Here is a 23,797-nt window from a genome sequence, read left to right on the forward strand (position 1 = left end):
GGCTTAGTGTAGCTGCAGCATAACTTGAAATCCCTTGTACTCTATTCATCGCCAGCATCGTAATCCTCCACCCTGCAGTGGCTTTGAGGATGGGCAGGAGGAGAGAATCTAGCAGGTGCCAAAAAGTTGGAAACTTGCCAGTGTAAAAACCCTTTGTAATTCTCCCACTGACTGGTTAATGGCAGGTAGGTGGCGAGTAGATTTTCCCATTTCCAGTAGGCGTGAATGTCATTTCTGTTAACTTGTATGCCACGCGTACTCATTAAAAGTCTCAAATCTGTTTCAAAAAGAGTGGCATTTAAAAAAGAGTGATATGCAAAGGGTGGACCTCAGTTCTGTTGAACATAAGAAATAGGAGCAGGAGTAGGCCATCCAGCCCTTCGAGCCTGCCCCGCCATTCAATAAGATCATGGCTGATCTGTCGCTGCTCAGTTCCACTTTCCCGCCCTCTCCCCATAACCCTTAATCCCCTCTCCTATCAAAAACCCATCAACCCGCGTCTTAAAAATATTTAGCGAGGCAGCCTTCACCACTTCAACGGGCAGAGAATTCCAGAGATTTACCACCCTTTGAGTGAAGAAGTTCCTCCTCAACTCCGTTCTAAACCGCCCCCCTTTTATCTTGAGGCTGTGCCCCCTAGTCCTATTGTCTTTTTTGAGCGGGAAGAGTCTTTCCACCTCTATCCTATCCATCCCATTCATCATCTTATACGTCTCAATGAGATCTCCTCTCATTCTTCTAAACTCTAACGAGTACAAGCCCAGTTTATTCAGCCTCTCCTCATAGCTCAACCCCCTCAACTCCGGTATCAGCCTAGTAAACCTCCTCTGCACTCCCTCCAAGGCCAAAATATCTTTGCGCAGTTGTGGCCTCACCAATGCCCTATACAGCTGCAGCAAGACCTCCCTACTTTTATATTCAATCCCCCTCGCTATGAAGGCCAGCATCCCATTCGCCTTCCTGACCACCTGCTGCACCTGCAAGCTGGGTTTTTGCGACTCATGCACAAGGACCCCGAGGTCCCTCTGCACCGTCGCCTGCTGCAGTTTTTCATGCGAATAAAACCTACACAGCCTACCTGCCATAGCCCTGTGCTGCTCTTGTGCAGCATCTCTCTGTTGGAGCGTCCAGCTCCATCTTGAGCTCGCTTTTATAGACAGCACTATGCGGTGGGACTCATGGACCCTTCACCTGGACTAACTTTGGCCAGTTCTGTGCCTTGGGTGGACTGCAGGGATCTTCCACTTGCAGTGCTTACCACCATTGTCTGCATAGACAGAACTCTGCTGAGGGACTAATTCACCCTCCAGTTTGACAGATGGAAGTTCAACAGGGGATGGGATATGAGGCAAGGGTGCAGCTGATGAGCACAAGGAAGATAAAGGGGAAGGAATGCTGTTAAAGGGCATGGGGAAGGGAAGGGAAGGGAAAGGGGGCATGATGGAAGGCAAAAGGGACAAAGAGGTGGAGGAGAATGAGGAACAATGGAAAGCAGAGGAAGGACTGAGGGGCGGGAAATCCATTTTGAGAGAGATCCACATGGGCAGTGACGGTCTTGAGGTGCGGGGCAGGGGAGGTTCTCAGAATGTCCAGCACCTTTTCAATGGGATCCAGTTATTGTAGGGAAGGCTGGAGAGTATTGGCATTGTTCTACATGTGCATGCTGAGGCTCAAGGTAGATGGGAGGCAAGACAGTATAACGGAGAGAGGGTCAAACTCAGGCCTAAAGCACAGGTGTCGCAGTACCATCTTGAAGTCCTAAATGGTTGGTGTACAAAAATGAAAGTAAAGACTGGGGGTAATATGAGGCAATGTGGGAGGATCACTCAACTGGGCTATGGGGATCCTTCTTGGAATGCACACTCACTTGTTGGAGCCACTACAGTGGACAGGATCTGGGTTACTTACAATAGAGAGAGGCTTTGTTGCCCATGAAGCAACTGAAAGCAAATCATTTCATTGTGCGCTGTTAAATGGATAGACAGAACATACTGGCTTCACATCATAGTGTCTCAACATCGACAAAATATTAGGTCAGAACAGTCTCAGAGAATGAAGGCAATAGTGAGGGCACATTTGCATCATTTGCATTTGTGCCATCCCACCGTGAAGGGTAGGCACAGGTTAACAATCAAAGCCATTCATCACAAATTACTTCTCATGAGCAACTGAATGGTCATAATTCAAAGAATGGTGGGCAGATCTACTTTGCCGGAATTTCATTCACATCTTAGCTCACACCCCCGCACTCCCCCCAAACCCCGATCCCCAGGGCTTGATAGAATCATAGAAGCTCCACAGTGCAGGAGGCCATTTGGCCGATCGAGTCTACACCAACCACAATCTCACCCAGGCCCTATCCACATAACCCCTTCTAATTCCCTAACACTAAGGGACAATTTAGCATGGCAATCCACCTAACCTGCACATCTTTGGCGTATAGGAGGAAACCAGAGCACCTAGAGGAAACGCACGCAGACAGGCTGGAATTGAACCTGGGTCACTGGCTCTGAGAGGCAGCAGTGCTAACCACTATGTCACACCTGTGGAATGGGATGCCTCCTGTGTGTGTTGTGTGCTGGATTCTCAGACGTGAGGCTGCATCAGGCACAATACAATCAAGGCACCCAGAGCTGTGCAGCCCCACATCCCCCTTGCAAATCTCTCAATCAGAGGTTCCCTTTTTGCACCCTTTCACCATTTCTGTCTTCAACGTTTACTTTCAGAAGAAAGGCAAAAGGACAAATGGATCCAGGGCTCCAGGCTGTGTTTCTCAACATCCGCATTCAATGGAGGAGATGTGGTGTCAGTGTACATAGCCTTAGCAGGAGGTATTGCCTGGGTGGATGTGGCCAAGGGGAGAGTGAGCATGAACAGGAGGGTGAGGAGAGCCAGACAACAGAGGCAGCTCACCACACCAAAGGGTTTATCATCAAAACGTCTCCAACTTAAAAATTAGTAGGAAGCAGTGTGAGACATACCTGTGATTGTTCTGAGATACATCACATATGGCAAGTTCTTTGTGAAGACCTGATACTACATAGTGTTAGAGGTTTCCCCTTGCCAGTGACTTTAAAGGTGATGACAGCACTTGATTTATTTGCCTCTGGTCCTTTCCATAGATCAACAGGGGACCCGAGCCACCCAATCTCTCAGCCCATATCACATTGCTGCATTAAGAGGTTGCCAATGCCCTTTACAGGAAGGTGCATCACTGTGTCAGGTTTACTCTGGACAAGGATAGCCAGACTCAGGTTCACCATCTTCACAGCCATCTCAGTCTTCGCAAGAGCACAGAGTGCAAAAGACTGCACGCGTACGGCTATACAGGGTTCCTGGCAGCAACCCCTAAATGTGTATACCACAAAGGCCATCATCCCGTTAATGTACAACTAGCATGTGAACATCACAAACACATCCTGCATATGTGCACATTATCCGGGGAGTTGCTGTGACTCCCACATCCTTGGCCATCCCACAGTGAAGGACAGGCGCCTGGGAGTTTCAAGAGGCCAGAATGTCTGTAGGGATGGCTGTGGCTGCTGACTCAGGAGTGTTACCGTCTAACTCATGCTGAGCAAAGGTATAATGCTGCTCTCAGCTCTGCACTCTTATAGAGCAGACCACAGGGTTTCTGAAGATGCGGTTCAGATGACCAGGCCATTCATGTACCCAACCGATGAATGACAATTTATTTACAGTGATCACATATCCCTGAATCAGAAGCAACATCAAAACCTTTTATCTTTTGTAGCCCTAGTACTATGCCTTGGTGCAGTCCAAAAATCTGCAATAAAAGGTGGTGGCAGCCTGCTACGTCCTGATGTCTGTGATGATCTTGGCAGAAGTCCTCTGGTTGCATAAGACCTGGAGGGCACTGGCCTATCAGGGTCACCTGCTCACTCTGCACTGTTGGAATGCATGCAGACATAGGCAGAGGGGATTCTGAGCAGCTCCACACTCTTGGAAGTCTCTTGAGATCCCAGGGTACTCATCCTCCCTGTGGGTGCCAGCCTGACTCCTTCAGGAGCCAAAGCACCTGGAGGAAGGTGGAGGTGCCTCGCTCTATCGTCCACATCCTGATGGTGTCCACCACGATGTGCGGCCATTACGTGCAGGGTCGAGTGCAACTCCAACAAGTCCTGCTGGACCAAGATTTCCAATGGTGGTCATCAAACTTCCTCTGATTCTTATTAAACTTAATGAACATCAGAAGAGTAGACAGGTAGGTGGATTTGGGAAGAGAATTCAGACCACCAGACCAGAATTTCCATTTCTAAAAAAGTAAACCTTTGGAACAGTTTACATCATGGAGGTTTCTACATATTTCAATCAGCAACTGCAGCTGAATTTGATGTACTTCCTTTCAGCCCTAACCTTCCGTGTTATGAAATTACATTCGCCATCATGATTCCAAAAATGGTTAATTGCCAATCATTGGGCCAGGTGAGCTGTAGGATTGCCCCCACAAAAAAAAAGCCAACCCCTCATTTTTAATGACCAAAAAAGGAGGACCACAAGGTGAGAGGTGATGACAATGAGGAGTAGATCAAGCAATTAAAGCAGAGATTACAAATTGGGCAGTTGTAAAGCTTTAAGGAATTTCATAGTCACGAAGCAGAGGATCGAATGAGTTGACAATGGGCGAAAGCTGGTAATGAAATCAGGGGTGGTTACAAGTTGATTACAAAATAGGCAAAGGAGTTTTTCTAGGACCCTGTATGGTGGAGCTCAGGAGATGACAAAGTTGTAGTGTTGTAGAGCTCGAAGTTGGAGGCAACAGAGACATGAAGGTAGGGCATGGATATTTGCACCAATATTATAGTAGAAATGGGTAGTTTTTGAGATAAACAGAATATGGGATTGGAAGCTTAATGCAATCAGGATGCAGAGGCTGTGCAGCTCAAGTGAGCCAATGGGAAGGTGGACGAAATAACAGTTAAGATGTAGTGCTTCTGGACAGGATTATTTCAACTTTGCATTCAAAACTTTTTAAACATTTATTAGCCAGTCATAGTTGCATTAATTTTCTATTTCAGGTACTATCTGAGCTATATGCCACCAGCATTTTGTCTTTTAAATTTCACTAACATCCATATAACCAAAAAAAAATTCATCCTCCAAAATAAAAATTTATTAATTTTGTAACGAGAACATTGTACTTCATACAACAGTGCATTACTTCACATTAAGCAACTTAGCACACTTGCAATAAAAAAAATTGTACAGTGGAACATCCCATAATGCAAAATAGCATACAGTGACAATCTAACATGAAGTGTAGGTAGGACCAGTGACAGAAACTGCAAATTGTCAAGTGGACTGATTAAGCCGCACAAAAGGTAAGTCATGAAGTGAAAACTACAGCCTGCACAACAGAGCCTGTGGAACAAAATAAAATTGTCAAGTGCTCCTACTTGATTCGTCCTAAATGTTTTGTTCAGCTTTATCTGAAGGCACGGTCATGACTTGTGCCAAAACAAATATTCTGTACTATGATAGTCTTGAAAGGTGGTGCCATAAGGCTGAAGATAAAGTACTAGATTTTAAAAAGCTAAGTAGTAGTATTCATACTACCGTATTACAAAAACAAGACTTAAAAATGAAGTTGTATTCATACAGCACATGCAATCACATCATTTACATTTTCGTATGAACAAACAATGGTGTAAAAATCAGTTTCACGAATATGAACCAAATGTGAAAACTGAATGCCAAGGCAACAGACGGCACGCACACAGTCTGTAGGGTACAGCTATAAGTTAAGAAAATGTACAGCTCAAATATTCACAATGTAAACAATATAATAACCACATTTTAAAAAGACCACATATAATTGCTTTATATAAAAATGCCCTTTAAAAGTTGTTGAACTGCAGTGGTTTGAAAAACAAATTCCAATAGCAGGCTCCAGACTCTCAATATCTGTATTCAAACTCTTGAGCATCAATATGCTGTCTGATCCTCTTAGATAATTTCACATCATGTTCCAGACAAAATTCATTTATCAGTCTTAATATCCTCCTTTAATTTACAACGGAAGCCATATTTAGACAAAAATGGATTTACAGCAGTATTAGGAGCTTGTAAAGATAGCAGTATTTAAAAAAGTCAGTAAAAATTGTTGACACCCCGCTTACTTTGCTACACTTTGAAAGCTATGATTAATTGCATAATTTCAGGTTAGGATAGGAAAGGCAGGAATCTTGATCAGGAATCTTTGAAATCAAACACATCCAACAGCAGCCCAGTAGTCAAAATGATTGTGCAAACCCATCCTAACTGGCTGAATGTGCTTCAGGTTGCTATGATGTGAGTTGAATTTGGTACCGAGATGAGGCACCAGATGAAATGTAACTGCCAGCAAAATAGTGAAACTGCTCTGTTTGAATGGTCACTTGATGAAAGATGTACCGAAAGGGAACATTTTGCATATCTAAAATAAAGTATGCAATGTAGATTTCCAAAAAGACAAATGTGGATCTCGTAGACAAAAAGGGAACAAATAATACTAATTATAGTTGGAACCCAAAAATTCATTTCTTTTGCTCTTTTATCATGACTTAAATTTCACTTTTAATGAATGTTTCAAATACCTTGTGGTTTAGACATCACAACTTTTTCCAAAATTATTTCTAAGTGATTGAGATTGGTTGAATCTTTTATAATGATGTTTCTGCCTATTGTTTTGCGTCAGTTACATTGCATTTTAATTATTTTGTTAAAAAGATACACATATCCAGGATATCCCAGCTAAACCCAAGACCACATGGCTCTGCAAAATGTTATTCCATAATAATATGTGTATGTTGCTTAAAATTAGATAACAATTTAATGTACGGAATATGAGCAGTGCTTACAGCTTTTATTACACTAAGTATAATTGTGCAATTTTGAGAGGTGGTACAGAACATCAACAAGACTAGATGAGAACACAGGAAAACAGTCGTATTTGCAAACTACGTACATGGGAGAAAATCATTATTACAAAGATACTACCAATATTCTCAACATATTTTCCACAAGTTTCCAGTACAACATCTAGCTTAGGTACTGCAGTATTATTAGATGGAGCAGTATAAATTATTCCCAGTAGTACGAGTGTTTATCGATCAAAGGAAAATGTTGACGTTCTTATTGCTGTAACCAAATTGAAGTAAAAATAGATGACATATTTCAATTAAAATAGTTCCAGTTTAAAATAAGAATTGTTGGCCCTATGAAATGTACTCTCAATCAGGGGAGTTAGTGGAGAAATGTTGAATATTATACATGTAGCAGGAGTAAAGACAGTAAATTTAGATTCGCCCCTTTAACAAAATACAAAAACCCATACCAGAGATTTATAAAACTAAAAAAAAAATCACAAGTTTTCTCTCTTTAAAGGAGAAATCACATTCAAAAGTGATTTCCTATTTAGGTTGGTTACACAGGATGAATTTATGTCCTTCCAATGGGACCAACAGATGGCACTTTAGGGGTAGAATACACATAAGGATATAAAGAAATGGCAGAGAACAGTTATTACAAGGATTCCCCTTTAAACTGATGTGAAAGGTCTTATCAAAAGCCCACTGCAGTGTTCAAGTAATAATTCACATTAACCCTGAATGCAAACCACCTTAAAAGGAACACACAAACTAACACAAAAACAATTTGTAAACCCATTTCATAGTGATGGAAAATGAGGGAGTTCAGCAGGTCAAAAATATTGCAGCTAACAGTCACTATATAGCCCTGCTAAGAGAGTTGATCTCAATTTTACTGTAAGCCAGCTTGGGGATGATTAAGAAATAGTGCAATCTAGATTCTGTTGTGCACTATAACTATAACGCATGGAATATATTCCAAGGGCTCAACAGCCATTTTCACAAGATTACATAACAGTAGTTTTGAGGGGGAAGAATTGCATCAGTAAAGGTGGTGATGGAATAAAATCGTAATGGTCAGTATTTTCCGTTAGCAGGAGGTTTAGATTAAGTACATAACATTCAATTAGAAAGAATGTTACTTTAAAGCAAAAAGTGACATCGCATTTGTAAAGTACAGGACCTATCACACACACAACTTATTACATGGAACAGTTTTTCCCTGATTTCAATTAGAGGTATGTTAAACAGACTGGTTGATTTAACTGCAAGCGTGTTCAGTGTTAGCTGGTGTGCTCTTTTAAATAAGATCTTGTAGTTAAAGGGTTTGGTTTCACATAATTTTAAGTCAAAACCAACTACAGAAATAAAGCAAGAAGTCTAAGGTCTATATACGGTCATTGAGAAAATAAAACCCACATTTAACAATATATAGAAAATAAATTGTAAAGTGCATGTTCCTTTGAAAAACACCTGCCTCTCATAGGGAAGCCTCACTTTGGGGCTTAGGGTCACATGGTATTATATAAAGGATTGGTTGTGCGTTTTTTCTCAATTGCTGTTTTTAATCGCTTTAGCGGATGATTTCTATAATGGCGCTGTCGGGGTGCTATAGCCATCAGTGGGGTGGGACAGGGTGTGTCTGGGTCAGAAGGGGAGGAAGGCTTTATCTGTGGAAGATTCTCTTCTGTACTTGCCAATGGATTTTCTCGGGCTGACTCAACTGCTTTGGCATATTGCATTAAAGACTTCTCTACAGGCTTGCTTTGTACAACACTTTTTGATGCTTTAAGCTGCTCTGCAGAACACGTTGTGGGCTGAGGATTTTGCTGGAGAATAGAGATGGAAATACATTTCTTTTTGCTGGGCTCATCTTCCACAGCACATTCAGTTCTGTACTCACTTGGACTTTGCATGGTCCACGGCGTGTCCTGGTTAGAGCCTGAAAATGCTTGGTAAGTCTCAGAACTATTCAAGCTGTTTCTAACTAAATCATCCCTTGAAAGTTCCAGGTAACCCAGTTTAGCAATAGATGCTGAACGTTTCATCTGTGATGGAGTTGTGAGGCCTGCCTGCCTTATCTTAGCTTCTATTTCCTTTGATCGTTGATTACTAACTCCCAGGGTACTTCTAAGATAATTTATGGTGTCATTGCTGGAGCCATCGCTAAGATCATGATCAAGATTTGAAAAATTTAATATCGCCTGCATTTCTCTGATACTTTCATCAAATCTGCTGAAACTCAACTCTAAATCCTCATGATTCAGCACAGTGACGTAGCCACCTTCTGCTCCTTGCAAAGGCCTCATTTTGGTGTCAGCTTCCTGAAGCCCCAAATGTTGCTTACCAAGGATTTCTGCATCAGTATCTGTACTTGACTCTGTGACACCGTCCAGGTGCAGTATGTGTGTCTGACAGTCCAAGTCTTTTAATGGCAAACGTTTTGCATCACTAACAAACAAAGCAATTTCATACTCCGAGAAGCTGTCAACATCTTCTGAAGGACTACAAGATTTGAAGGTCTTTTCTTCAATTTCTTTGTTGTGGATTTCGGCCAAACTTACAATATCCAATAATGGTAATAATTGAGGCTGGCACGGATTACCAGCAGTTTCTATTATTTCCAGATCATCTGCAGTCTGGATGATGGCCTTATCTTCCTTTCCTGGAGATTCACCTTCAATAACGATCTTTTCTTCCGCTGTCAAGGAAAGGGCATCATTGTTTTCTTGAGATATTGGGGGTTTAAATACATGAGTGTATTCAATTATCTCAATTTTCTTTGGAAGCTGGGTATATGAATCCGGTACTTCGGGGGCTTCAAAAGAATGGATGTTCCTATGTTCCACAGTGCTCAAAGAGCCAGGTTCAGCTTGTTTCACTTGCAGTCTTGATTCTAACGGATGCTCTATCTCACACAACTGAGAGTCTAAGACTGGTTCTTGATTAGGAGATACATTAAGCTCAAATAACAAACATTGGTCGGCAGCAATCCTTTCTCTTCCTTTCTCCTCGAGTAACGATTCAGGAGAGACAGCCTGACTCTTGTTTATCACCACAAATTCACCAGCTGTAGCTCCATCAATTTTGGAATTTTTACGGATTGGTAACATTACTAATGATTGGTGCTCTTGCTCTTGTTTCATTCGTTCTTCAAACTCCTGAGTTGCACGTTTTACTGAGCCAGGACACCATTTTGGCACCTGTTCATGACTTATACTTTCATCTGGTATACTCTCTTTAATGGCTGTCTCCTGGCATCCCTCATAGCTTTTGGCTGTTAAATGCATCTGAAGACCTGCATTGTCCTTGGCTTCAAACAAATCAGTGGCTTTTTTGTAATTGTTTTCAGCAACTGAAAAATTGTTTGCAGAAAGGTTTTTTGCAGTGTTACCGTTTTCAGAAAGCCAATGAAAATCTGCTGGTAGTTCATGAACTGTATTCCTCTTTGGTGTTTGGGTCTGGTTAGTGGCAACATTTTCCATCTTGCTTTGGCACAAGGCTGAACTGTGGCTGGACTCTATTCCTGTCACTATTTCTTTCACAGAAATAACATTTAATGACTGAGACCTTGTTAAGGAAGATTTCTTACTGGACGATTTTGAAATCAGATTTTCCTGAGGAAAACAGAATACAATATCAGCACAACCTTATAGCTTTTACATGATCTCTGCATAAGCAAACCCCATCCCACAGAAGTAAACACTTTTGATTATAAACACAGAGGAGTAATTTTTAAAGAACTTTACACTTTACATAACACGTGCACACACAATAAATTACATCAGGGGTTCCCAAACTGAGGTCCGCAGGAGCCTCCCATGGAGTCTGTGACAAGACAGACACATTTGGAAAAAATCCTCAGGGTTGTTGTCCAATCAGAGTCTGGCTCTTTCAGCAGCTAGCCTCTGACTGGGTGACCATGGAGGGAGGAGCAATGGGAAGAGAGGACCTCAGAATGGAATGCAGAGCAGATAACAGAGCATGGGATGGGGTGATAGTGTCTAGAGAGTGTCTCTGAGCGCATGAGAGAGAGAGTGGGGATGAGCTTGAGAGGGGAGGCAAGTGTGTGTATGAGAGAAGAGAACACAAGTGCGTACACAGAGTGGGGGGGAGAGGAAGAACAGATATAACAGGAATGTCAGAGAGAAGGAGATGCAAATATGATAGAGAGGGGAGGGGAGGGGAGAGATGTGTGAAGAGAGAGAGGTCTGTATGTCCAATGGGAGTATCAGCTTTCCTGCATCATTTCTCCTATTAAAAATGACAGAAATATATGACTTAAAATATAAAAGGAGAACTTCTTAATCATTACCTATTATCCACTTCTAAGGGTATTAACATGAGGTGATCATGTAGCTGGTGAATGTATTTGTGGCTGTGTGCCTCTTCCCCATTCCCAATATATACATACATAGATAAAGCTAGAAAAGATTTGTTTATATTTGGTTTCTGTGCTCACACCTACTTTGTGGCACAAAAGTGGTGTCAACATTGAGATGTTTGGGCTTCCCTGATGCACATGGGAGATCAATAAGGATTCCACGGCTCAAAGTTTGAGAAACCCTGAATTATATGAATACTGATGAAATACAAAATACTTAAGTAAAACATTCATGTGCACTTTGAAATTTCAAATTCTCTGTCACATTGCTCCACCCATTAACATTATAAACCTTATCCCAAATGGAAGGAAAGCATTCTTTCCCAAGGATTCGGAGTTGAACTGATCAGTGCTAAAACACACAAGATTAATTCAATGGGAACAATAGTACAATACTATATACAAACATATCAATCAATTTATTTTTGATGGCCATATTTGTGTGCCCAAGGCAAGATATACAAGTACTATGGCATGGAGCAGCTTTCCATAGTTGCCATTCACTAGCAACATGAAGCATTCTAAGGAGTACTGTGGAAGACAGCCTTTAGCAGAAATAGTTCATTGTTCACCATTTCCAACGTGGTTCAACTCCAACCTGACAAAAGTTCCTGCCAACTGCAGCAATGTTTTATTTCTCATGTCCGAAGTTCTGGCAACAGTGTTAAACATGGACCATTTCATCCACTGGGTTTACAATCAATAGGAGCTAGGTTGTACATGACTTAAATTAATTTCACACATGGCAGAGAGAAAGGGAGAGAGAGAGAGAGAGAGAGAGATGTGCAATCTATCAGACTCGGATGGATTCAAACCCCAATTCTTGGAAGTAGAATGACAATTCGCCAGCCCAACATAGATCTCCAACATATTTGGCAACTAACCATACTGGAAAAAGAACCAAGTCAGAACAATAATATAATGGAAGACAGATGCAATTTGAACAAAAGTGATAATGCTTAAGAACATAGTTCATAGAGATTAAATTTTTTTTTGAAATAATTAGCATCGCAAGCTGAAATACTTTAAAGTTGTACAGCACATTTTGCTCAGTTCATTAGTAATTACTTCTGATGGTTTGACTTGATAAAAACTGCAGTATTTTTACCTTATTAGATTTTGTATCATCATTCATACACTGGTCTCTTGCATGAGCCACTTTATCCAATGAAATCTGCTCCTGACCATTTGTAACCTGCTGTTCTTTCCCAAGGGTTTCTTGTGCAGTCACCTTAGCAACAGGGCATTTCCCCCCACTAAACTCCTCAGTTTTTGAGTGCGACTGGCTTCGTGCCCCATTCTCCTGTGAAAGTTCAATGAATTTTTCTCTGGCACTGAAGAAGTCAATTCGATCAATACTTAAGTTGTTAATTCCAGCATCTACGTTTGATGATGAAACTGGAGAAGCCAGTTCCTGTGAAGTTTTATGATCTTCTGACAGGGGTGCAATTTCAAGAAATGGCGCTGAGATGTTGTTTGAGTTTGAACTAACATCTTTTTCCAATTCATCTACTTCTAAAGAACTCAATACCAAGGAATGATCAGGTGAAGAGAAAAGTCCATTCAGTGACAAGACTTCTCCTGGTTTGTTACAGTGGCTATCTTGGAGAGGAAGAGTATCTAAGCTGCAACCTGCACAACTCTTGGTGATATTACTGGAGGTCACTGATGCAGGCATTGTTGCAGAAGAGATGCTGTTGTGCAACTCATCGGGGTCGCATTTTAAAGGCATTTCATTCTCTGTAACGAGTCTAAAAGTTGATTCATTTTTGTCCTCATGGACTCCAGGTAAAAATGTATCCAGGACATCCGAGAATTGAGACTGACATAGATGCTCAGTAAGTGGATCAGTTGGCATTTCTGTAGTGGAAGTACTATCCCTTCTGTTTAAGTCAACAGTAGATTTATTAATACGCTCACGGTGATCAGAAAGGTCACTGTCAGAGTGCGATCGCCATAGCTTATTGTGCCGCTGCTTGCTGCATTGAAAAAATAAAGATGAATAGTTTAAACAAAAGTCATTCTGTCAAAGCAAAATATTTCAGGCATAACACAACATATGGTTATATAATGCCCAATCACAAAGACAGACCTCAAACATTCCACCCAAATTAGTTTTCAGATGCAATCAGTGTTATCTTAAGTACAGCAATCACTTCTTCCCCCAACAATATCTAACAATAGCCTCTTAAACATGTCCCAAAACACTTAAACTACAATAATTACTTTGAAATGTCTAGGCTCCTGTTGCTTAAACACAGCTTCCATTTTGGACACAAAATTCCTCAAATACAAAAAAAGTACCTCTTGATTTATTTTTAGTAGGGTGAGCTAGGAATGCTCAGGATTACTAACAACTATCTGAAAAAGCAGAGAGGGAGAATCAGTTTAACTTTCATCACCACCAATACTGTAGCACTCCTCTTGAACTGCACTGAAGTGGCAGTATAGATTATGCACTCAAATCTTAGAGAAGCTTGTGCCTAATCTTTTAATTCAGAATAAGGTGAGTTCAAGCCAAATTGACAAGAAAAATAATTCCAAGAATTGAAAGTGTAAATAAATCTGATCTGAAACTTTTGTTGTGTGGGTAAAATCACCTGCAGCAGCTAGACAGGCTAATGTTGATGTCAGATTTGCAAAATCCATATAATTCTTTTCCTCTATTTCTCCCCATCATAGCTGGAGACTCTTTGGGATAATTCTGGTAACTGACAAGTGGGTTGGCATGATTGATAAGACAGTAAATTGAATTGGTTCAAAGTGAGAGAACCAACAAGCAACTCAAAATCATTACGTTTATTTGCCAAATGAAAAAAAACTTTCAATCTATCTTTTGCAGGAGTGGGAACAATCTTTTGATTAGCCATTAAAAAATTCTGCAAGATGAAAAGAGACTAGTTTATCATACAAGCCTCATTAGAAGGCTGATATAATCCAAAGCATTTCTAACGCACTACTAAGCGTTGACTTCTTTACTGAATACCTGTTGATGCAAAGAAAATAAAGCAACCAGATCATCCACATAAGTCCCGCATCTGTAGGTGGAAAGATGTAAATAGATTATATTAACCCCAAAACAAACTGGTTTTTGGGCACACTTTATGTTGCTTTCGTAAAAGAATATCTTAAGCAGTTACTGTAGTCACACAAGAGGGACTACCTTCATGTGTAAACACTCAAGCCATCAGTATTAATGTGGACAATGGAAAACATGAAAAATGATATGCTGCTACTGCTGGACCACAAAGAGTTCAAAAAGGTAGATAGTGACATGGTACCAGCAGCTCCCACCTCCCTTCCATTGCCAGGTTTCCCCACGACATAACAGTGTCCAAAATGCACTTTAGGAACCCAGTTTAAATAAGTTAATTAAGTGTCTTGCCTTTCTTTTCTATGCCAAAACTGACTCCCTACATTCTGTCAACTTCGAAAAAAGCAAAGGGTGCATACACAAAAGCTGGATTTTCCAGCTCCTTCTGCTGGTGGGACCTTCCAGTCCTGTAGAAGGCAGTCACCCTCATGGTGGGTTCCCTGGCTGTAGGGCAGGCAAGCAACACAAATGGTCATCAGACGATCCCACCAACAGCCAATGGTGAGCCACCTCTGCCACCAGAAAATCTGCCACAGGGGATGGGTGCAGAAAATCCAGCCCACAGTGTTGGGGATGCTTTCCTATATTTAATTCTAAGCACTGTTCTCTACCATTCCACAGCCACTTGTCTGTCATGGGGGATTAATAGAGGGCAAGTGTTCAGAGAGGGGAATATGGCAAGTCTATTATAAGCAGACAATATCTCAAATTTTCAAGTACACAAACCCTGCGATGCTCCCACTTAAAAACATGGAAGTGCATAAATGGGCAAGTATAAACAAGAACAAACTGAAGCACGGATATCTCAAACATCATTCCAATATCACATCTGTATTGCAACAACCAATCATGTAAATTTGAGTCACTCACTGGCACTTCAATATCTCCAGTGTTTCATATTGTGGTAGAACGTGAATTTTTTGATGTAACATTCCTGGCTTTTAATAGTGGATGCTGTAATTCTCGTCTATACTAGCAAGGAATGCTGGGCAGGAAACAAATTAAAATCCTGCATATATTGTTAAAAATGCATCCATTAAAAAGCTAAACATATTGCTCAAAAATATCAAATTTTTTTTGCTGTTTGATAGTTCTTCAATTGTACTATGACACTGTTGTTGCCACAGTTCCAAATAAGTTGCATTAAAAACCTAAATGACTAAAATCGCAACTTCCTAATTACCATATTGGTTTGAACATACTACAGCCCTGCTCATTGAAGTACTTGCATAAAAGTAGGTTATTTGCATTAGTATCATCTTTCCTGTTATACAATTTTGACTATTTTGAGACATGAAATGATATTTGTGTGGTGGGAACAAGTGAATTCAAATACTCAGCAGGGAAACAAAGTTCAGTGGTTTGTAATCTAATATGTTAAACACAAGCTTTCCTTGTGATACAACGTAATCAAAATTCTTCTGTAATGAAACATTATACATAAATAAAAACAGCTCAACAACAAACCAAAACAATCTTTTGGATGACTCTCATGTAATTAGAAAATCCAGCCGAAAACTCAAAGAAATGGAAGCAGTGGAAGTGCAAATACAAAACGTTAATGAGAAATGGTAGTTCAGCATGTGCTGGCCTTGGAAAGGGTCCAAAGGAGGTTCACAAGAATGGTCCCTGGAATGAAGAGCTTGTCATATGAGGAATAGTTGAGGACTCTGTCTATATTTGTTGGAGTTTAGAAGGCTGAGGGGGGATCTTATAGAAACTTACAAATTATTGCAAGGCCTGGATAGAGTGGACATGGAGAGGATATTTCCACTAGTAGGAAAAATTAGAACCAGAGGGCATAAACTCAGGCTAAAGGGATGATCCTTTAAAAAAGAGATGAGGAGGAATTTCTTCAGCCAGAGAGTGGTGAACCTGTGGAACTCATTGCTGCAGAAGGCTGTGGAGGGCAGTCATAGAGTGTCTTTAAGACAGGGATAGGTAAATTTTTGATTAATAAGAGGATTAGGGATTATGGGGAAAAGGCACGAGAATGGGGGCAGCCATGATTGAATGGCAAAACAGACTCAATAGGCTGAATGGCCTAATTGTGCTCCTATGTCTTATGATGTTATAGCAAGCTAGATCATTGTTCTGATCTATGTATAAAAGCAATTAAGAGTTTCTTCTTCCATCTAAACATACATCGAGCTTGATTCATGAAACAAACTGAATTTGAGTCCAAACTCTCCCCTATGCTGTATGCATCGGTGAAGCGGTCTTCAGCATCAGGAATCAAACTTTTGGTTTTTTCCATCTCTCAAAACATCTCAAAATTTAACCTTTGAATTGCACTTTCTGCTACGAGCTTGTTCATTATTCTTTATCTCATGGGTTTTTTTTTTGTGAAGCTTGTTGGGATGCTCAACATTAAATACATCAAATAAATGCATGTTGCTGATTTTTAAAAAATTGATATTCCAAACAAGCTGGTATCAACTGAACCCACATGATAGAAAGTGTATTTGTCGAAGACAAAGAAACATTTATTCACAGTTAAAATGAAATTCGAACTTTCCTTAGCTTCTAACTAAATTCTCAAGTTTTTCTTTTATCCATTCATTATTTTCTCTATGTTGACCATGGGTGTTTAACCTGTCAAAAGTTTAACTCAGCCTGGAATATATTCATTGACCCAGTCTTCATTGTTACGTGTGGAAGAAAATTCCAAAGAATGATAACCCTTTGACAGAAGAAAATTCTTATCTTTTTAAATTGACCTCTTAGCTTTTAACTAGGCTTCTTATTTCTAGATTCCCCCCACAAGGGGAAACTGCCTCTCAGCATCTATCTTATTTAGAACCCCTCAAAGTTTAATGGCGAGATTTTCCGAAGTTCCAGCCACACAATAGCCAGTAGTGTAAAGCTGTTCTCTAGGAGTGGGATTCTCTGGTCCCGCTACTATCAGTGGGATTTCATATTGAAGTCATCTCACGGTGCTGCAAACACCATGGGTGGGGGTGCACTGATGGCAGAACTGGAGAATCCCACTGGTGTGAACAGCCAGAGAATTCCGGCCTATATGTTTCAATAAGATTACTTCTCATTCTTCTAAACTCCAATTGGTACAGGTCCAATCTGCTCAACTTTTCCTCATGACAATCTCTTTATACCAGGAATCTGCCTAATGAACCTTTATCGGAACTGCTTCCTAAATAAATAGATCCTTCCTCAAGAAAGGACACCAAAACTTTATTTACACAGTACTTCAGGTGGGGTCTCGCCAATGTCAGTACAGTTGTAGTAAAGTATCCCTACTTTAATACTCCATCCCCCTTGCAATGAAGGCCAGCATTCAATTTGTCTTCCTAATTACTTGCTCGTATACAAGGACATCCAGATCCCTCTGTCACAGCATTCTGCAGTCTTTCTCCATTTAAATAATATGCTTCTCTAATCTTCCTGCCATAATGGACAACTTCACATTTTCTTACATTATACTCGTCTGCCATTTTTTGATAATTAATTTAAACCATCGATTTTATTGTTGCTAACTCTGTCTTCCACACTAATTGTTTCCTTACATATCTTTGTATCATTAGCAAATTTGGCTGTAATGCAGTTGACTCCTTCATCCAAATCAATAAATGGAAGTTCTATCACTGATCCCTGGAACACCCCACTATAGTTACAGTTTGCCAAGCTGAAAATGACCTATTTATACAACAAAGAACAAAGGGCAACCCAGCATGGGAAACAGGCCCTTCGGCCCAACGAGCCCGCGCCGCCGCATCACCCTACACCTATTCTACCCTGCGTGTCTACGAATGGAACCCCTAATTTAGCCAGATTCAGGGGAGAATAGTGTCAATTTGGTAATTTATCTCAACTCTTAGTTTCCTGTTAGCTAGCCAATCCTTTATCCATGCTAGTACATCAACCCCAATACCATCTGTTTTGTATAACGTAACACCCCAAATTGTTTGGGCAACTCCTGACAATATTATGTGGCACCTTTTTGCACTTCATACTGTTTCTGGTACAAGTTCAGCCTGCAGTTGTATTATTTTTAGCACACCTATTACCTTGTATTATTTAACAAGACGTCACAATGTTACAGTAGTTCATGGGATAATTGCTGTTCTACAATACAAATAAGCCAACAGAAATGCCATTTACTGTTTTGGAAAAACAAGACTTTTTTTAGTTGTTAACACAGGAAGTTAGTTTAGTTGTTAAAGAAGGATAGGCAGAAAACAATGGAGGGGCAAACAATTCGGAAAACTTACAGTTTCTCTGTTAATAAGGGAACTATAAATAACGTTCACTAAAATGAAAATTTGCATTTCCTCTCAAAAAGCAGTAAACCTAAATATTCTATTTCAACAATAACTGACCACAATAAAGGTATGAAACAATATTGAGCTCAAGTTAAAATTTACAGTTTATAATGCAGATCTCAAGACCATTAAGTTCACTACTTGTATTATAGATAGAAGCTGGTCTTTTAGTCATAAGATATAAAGAACGACTTAGCCTGGGCATGCTGTGAGCTAAAAGTTAGACCTGCAAATCTTCAATTTGATTGCTGATAATGATATTTAGTTATTAGTTTTCCCAATTCAAGCAACCATTCTGCCAACTTGACTTTTGTTTGGGATATTAAATCATTCTAACTTTAATACTACGAGAGTACATAGAATACACCCCAAGATGGGTGACCAATTTGTTAGTTGATAGGAACATTCTGACAGTTCTTGGACTGACTAGAGCTTCATGTGAAGAAGATTGAGTTTAGAAAACTGAATGCAATGCAATATCATTTTTGGTAGTCACAAAATACAGCTTCTGCATGTTAATAAAAAGTGCTTAAACTGCCAAACATTGAATGTATACCATATGCTTCAGTTTATAAAAAGTACAGACATTTCCTGTCCTATTGGCACAAAAAACATAAACTGTGAACACAAGACACAATAACACAAAGTAGAATTAGAGAACACTGAACTGCAAGACAGTCTCTCCTACATTATTTCTCTAAGCTTTCACTGTGGTTAGTCTCACAGCATCAAGAGCCTGGGTTCAATTCCCAGCTTGGGTCACTGCCTGTGTAGAGTCTGCATGTTCTCCCTGTGTCTGTGGGTTTTCTCCAGGTGCTCTGGTTTCCTCCCACAATCCGAAAGGCATGCTGGTTAGGTGCATTGGTCATGCTAAATTCTCCTTCAGTGTACCTGAACAGACGCCGGAGTGTGGCGATTAGGGGATTTTCACAGTAACTTCACTGCAGTGTTAACACAGGTTTACTTGTGACACTAATAATTAAACTTTTAAAAACTTAAAAGGAAAATTTGGAGTACCGTTTACTCATTAGACTTCACCTTTTTTTTTCCAGCCATAATATGTAAAAGGTTGAAGTATTGGTAGTAGGAAGTTAACTCAATTAACGTATTTTCAAGTAGTTCAACAACTATCCTTGGATATACTAATGTAGCATATTATTGGCTTGGAAACAATACAAATTCATTTGCATCATGTTTCATTTACCTAAAAGTGCATTAGGATGAAAACCTGTATGAACTCTTCATCAGAATTTGTCCTGAGACGAGAATTCAATAGTCCATTGTATGGGTTAGCGACACGCACACAAAGTTAATGAGGAAAGATATGATGAAACCAGTTCAATGAGCATGGATCACTATTTTTCAGATCCCAATAAATGCTGCAAAGCCTACAGTGCCAACACCAACACATCTCATTTGTTACAAAATTTGTGAGCCACTGCAAAAGCATTTGGTTTGTCTTCAGCGGCAGACAGACAGTTCAAAAATGTGTTTTACCACTAGGTTTACTTAGTACCTTGATACAAAACATATAGTAACAAAGAGAGTGGTGATGGTAGGGTTATGTTTTATGCAACAGTAAATCCAACCTATTGCATTACATCCATTATACTAAATATGTGACACGATGGAATACTGACAGCAACATGTCTATTTCAAGCTACACTTTTCCAAGCGTAACCCAAATGTCTAAGAACTGAATCTAGCAGGTTTGGTGTACTTCCACATATTTTTAATTCAAGCTGACACATATGGTATTTCCTACTGCCATCTTTAAACTGGGTTATAACATCCCAAAAGTGGTCAGCATGATACCTACTAAATTACATTAATCCAAGCCCAAATTACTGCTATAACAAAAGGTTTCAAAGTTTATATTTAATGTTTAGTCAGGTTAATTAAAACAGGGAGACAAAAACAATTTTGAGGCATTACAAAATAAATAATTATATCGGTGTTGCTCATGCTGATTTAATACACATGAAAGATATGAGAAAAATATGAAGTGGATAGAGGTAAAGTGTTTGGTACAAATAATCCAGACACAAATTAGGACAAGTATTCAGGAATGTGTGTTTACAGGTTGGGCCGGGGGGTGGGCTGAAAATTTCAGACAAGCCAAATAAATGCGAAAGCTAATTTTCTTTTGCTACGAGACTATTGTTAAAGTCAATTGAGTGCAGTGTGAATGAAGAAAATGGGTCCAGGAGCACATTAATTCTAAATAAACCAAAGTCAAACTTTCTCCATCTCAATGGTTAGAGCCATTCTTCATAGAAGACCTTACACACCAGCTTCATGTTCCACTACATAAAGTTATTCCATTTGAAATACAAAATGGTTAATTATACCATATTCAGCTAGTAACAGAAAGCCTGCATGCTTTAATCGTCAAGGTCTTGGATAGAAGATCACTAATCACATAATGGAATAGTCTTTTTTACATTTTCCACAAATAAAACAAAAATACAAGAACACGTTGAGTACTGCAGGGCACAATGAGAATGGATGCCAAGTTCATGGAACTTGCCCCTATTTGTGGTTTGTTCCAAAGGAATTTAATAATTATTATCTTGTATTGCTATTTCCAGATAGGTCATTCCAATGAAACCAGTTAGAATGGGAGACCCTGGTTCAAATCATAATTTGGTTTGACATTTCCACACGCAGCGAGTTGGTAATCTCACACCTAGTTTGTCTGGTTGAGGACCATGCAGACACAAGGTGTGCAGCTGACTACGAGAGAGGGAAAATTGGCAGTGGCTCTACCTTGGGTTGCACTGCAGGACCTGGTTCTAGAGCATCATCTGTGGAAGTCGTGGAGATGTACATGGCTGCCCTGCCTGCCGTTCTATCAGACCCAATCCAGTGTGTGTGTGTGCCAGGAGGTAAATAGAGGAAAGAAAATGTGAATCAAGAAAAGACAGACAAGACATATCACAAATCTGATATTGTAAATTAAGGCTAACTGAAAAAGAATGATCGAAGATGATGCACCCACCTAGCTAGCAAGATACCCTGGTACTCTTCCAGTTGTCGCATGAAGCTCATGTTAGGCTTTGTAACTGTCCGTTTCTCCTTCACAAAACTGTAAGCTTTGTCCAAGTTCCAGCCATATTCTTTCATTGCATATGCAATTACTGTGGACGCAGACCTGCTGATGCCCATTTTACAGTGAACAAGACATTTGGAACCATTTTTTCTGACGGAAAAAGAAATATATGTTCAGAATCAAAATTTTCTAAAGTTAAGGTGGTAGCTTGAGATGGTGAGTCTTAGGAATATAGCATTGATAGTAGGTGTTCAAAACTTAAACTTGCCAATTTATGCAAAATATGTCTATCCTGGACAACAATGGGAATTTATCAATAAACCCAAACATGTTCCATACTTACAGCTTTACACAATTAAAGCTGGATTAGAAGCAGGCATACATTTAAGTTGGTGTAGAATTTTTCATCGTATGATGAATTCTACCGTTATTCATATTTAGATTATTTTGATTTATCTTGGAGGTTTGAAACGAAGATTTTTAAAAAAAATTTGAATGCACCAATAAGAACTCTGATAAAGATACATAGCCAGTCACAATTTGCTCCTGATAGTTGCAATTAGTCCAACAGGTCTGGCTAAACATAATTTTTAACATACACAAAACAATTAGTGAGTAGAAATTTGAACAGATTACATGAAACTGATTCATCTTTAAAAATTAGATTTTAGAATAAAAATCTAGAATGGCTTGCTGTTTACACTGGAAACCAAACATCACTCAAAATTTAGCTCCATCAAATGATCTTTTTAATTTCAAGACACTGAAAGTCCTAAATTTTGTGCCAAATGGCATGGGTGCTAATACTTCAAAGAGCTTGAGGAACAACATACCTTATAACAACACATGATACTAGATTTTTAAAAGTTTGAGTATCGAAAAGACTTAATTTCTGCCAATATTGAACTTTCCCATTAGGCTTGCGTAAGAGTGAGATATATAAAAAGTACATCATCCATATGAATTTAATTGTGTGTTTGTTACTAGAGTATATATTTGATAATCTGTACAGATTAGCTGCAACTTCCATTGTTCACTTCATGGCAGAGCATCAAATGATGAAATAATTTCCCTAAATTACAAACCTTTTCACTAGAAATCCAGCATTTAGGAACAAGCCAAATCACAAACACAGATTGTGAGAATTAAGGGTGTTAAGTTCACAATTCTACATCAATTCACAATTTATGTGGGTAATCTTTGTTTACGCTTCAAAATCGCTCAACATCCAACTTTATGGTTATGTTACTGAAACTACCCTATTGGCATCTTTGTGAACACAAATACTCAAAAAGTATAGATTAATAGGTAGAGAAGGTCTTGGTACTTTGGAGTCTGGAACTGTTTATTAATTTTCTGAATACAATGGAAAGCAATCTGCTCTAAAACTGCATCCAAAGTCACCAGGACAAATATTATACTTATGATTCATGTTTTTATACAATGATAATTAGCTCTGAAATGAAGAACTATTTGGAATCAAAAATCAGCAGCAGCCATCAAAACACTGAATGACATGAAATTCTGCACTTTACATCCAGGATAACTATGAAATGGTATGACTTAAACTCAACACAAAACTCTACTATTGGTATGATGCCTTCAAAACACTATGCAGTATCAAGAGGATTCAAGACTGCAACTCCCAAAAATGTACTTTATAAGTGAGATGGCATTACTGTGGTAGGTGTGTCTACAGAGGTTGTAATTTCATCTCAGGAATCCTGAGTTAAACATAAATAGCAACACAGCACATTTTGGAACTACCAGTTCAAAAAACACAGCCATAAATGTCCACGTTTGGAAATCAATGGTTGACGTTCACATTGATTTTATTTCCAAACTTTAATTATCTCAAATTATGACAACTTTAATCAAAATTTCAACTGAGCACACTTACTGTCTGAAATGTTGGCCATTACATTTTCCAGCAAGTCAAATTACGTCCTTTGGTACAATTCTAGGACTCGGCATGACCAGTATTTTAAGCAGAACACGAACATTCAGGGTTTTTTTCCCAGTGTTGTTGACAGGACTAGATTTAAGATATCATTACAGCTGGCAGCCACCCACCATCCCAAGAACTCTTTCAGACTTGTTTTAAAACAAAACAGCTTG

At 39.5% G+C, this 23,797-nt stretch overlaps 1 protein-coding gene across 4 annotated transcripts in view; it reads right to left on the reverse strand.

The window, feature by feature from the left end:
* Positions 1-5,112: 5,112 nt before the first annotated feature.
* Positions 5,113-23,797, reverse strand: part of LOC145357547 (protein phosphatase Slingshot homolog 2-like) — a 186,992-nt gene continuing 168,307 nt past the window's right edge. For all 4 annotated transcript variants that reach the window (XM_080211006.1, XM_080211005.1, XM_080211008.1 and 1 more), the window contains 3 exons: positions 21,629-21,829; positions 12,362-13,232; positions 5,113-10,486 (listed from right to left, as the gene is read on the reverse strand). In XM_080211006.1, coding sequence (XP_080067132.1) covers positions 8,381-10,486; positions 12,362-13,232; positions 21,629-21,829 — 3,178 coding nt within the window. In that variant the 3' untranslated portion in view covers positions 5,113-8,380. The remainder of the gene's footprint in view (positions 10,487-12,361; positions 13,233-21,628; positions 21,830-23,797) is intronic.

The sequence above is a fragment of the Carcharhinus amblyrhynchos genome, chromosome 23, assembly GCF_965287045.1.
Source record: "Carcharhinus amblyrhynchos chromosome 23, sCarAmb.v2.hapA, whole genome shotgun sequence".
In the NCBI taxonomy this organism is placed as follows: Eukaryota; Metazoa; Chordata; class Chondrichthyes; order Carcharhiniformes; family Carcharhinidae; genus Carcharhinus; species Carcharhinus amblyrhynchos.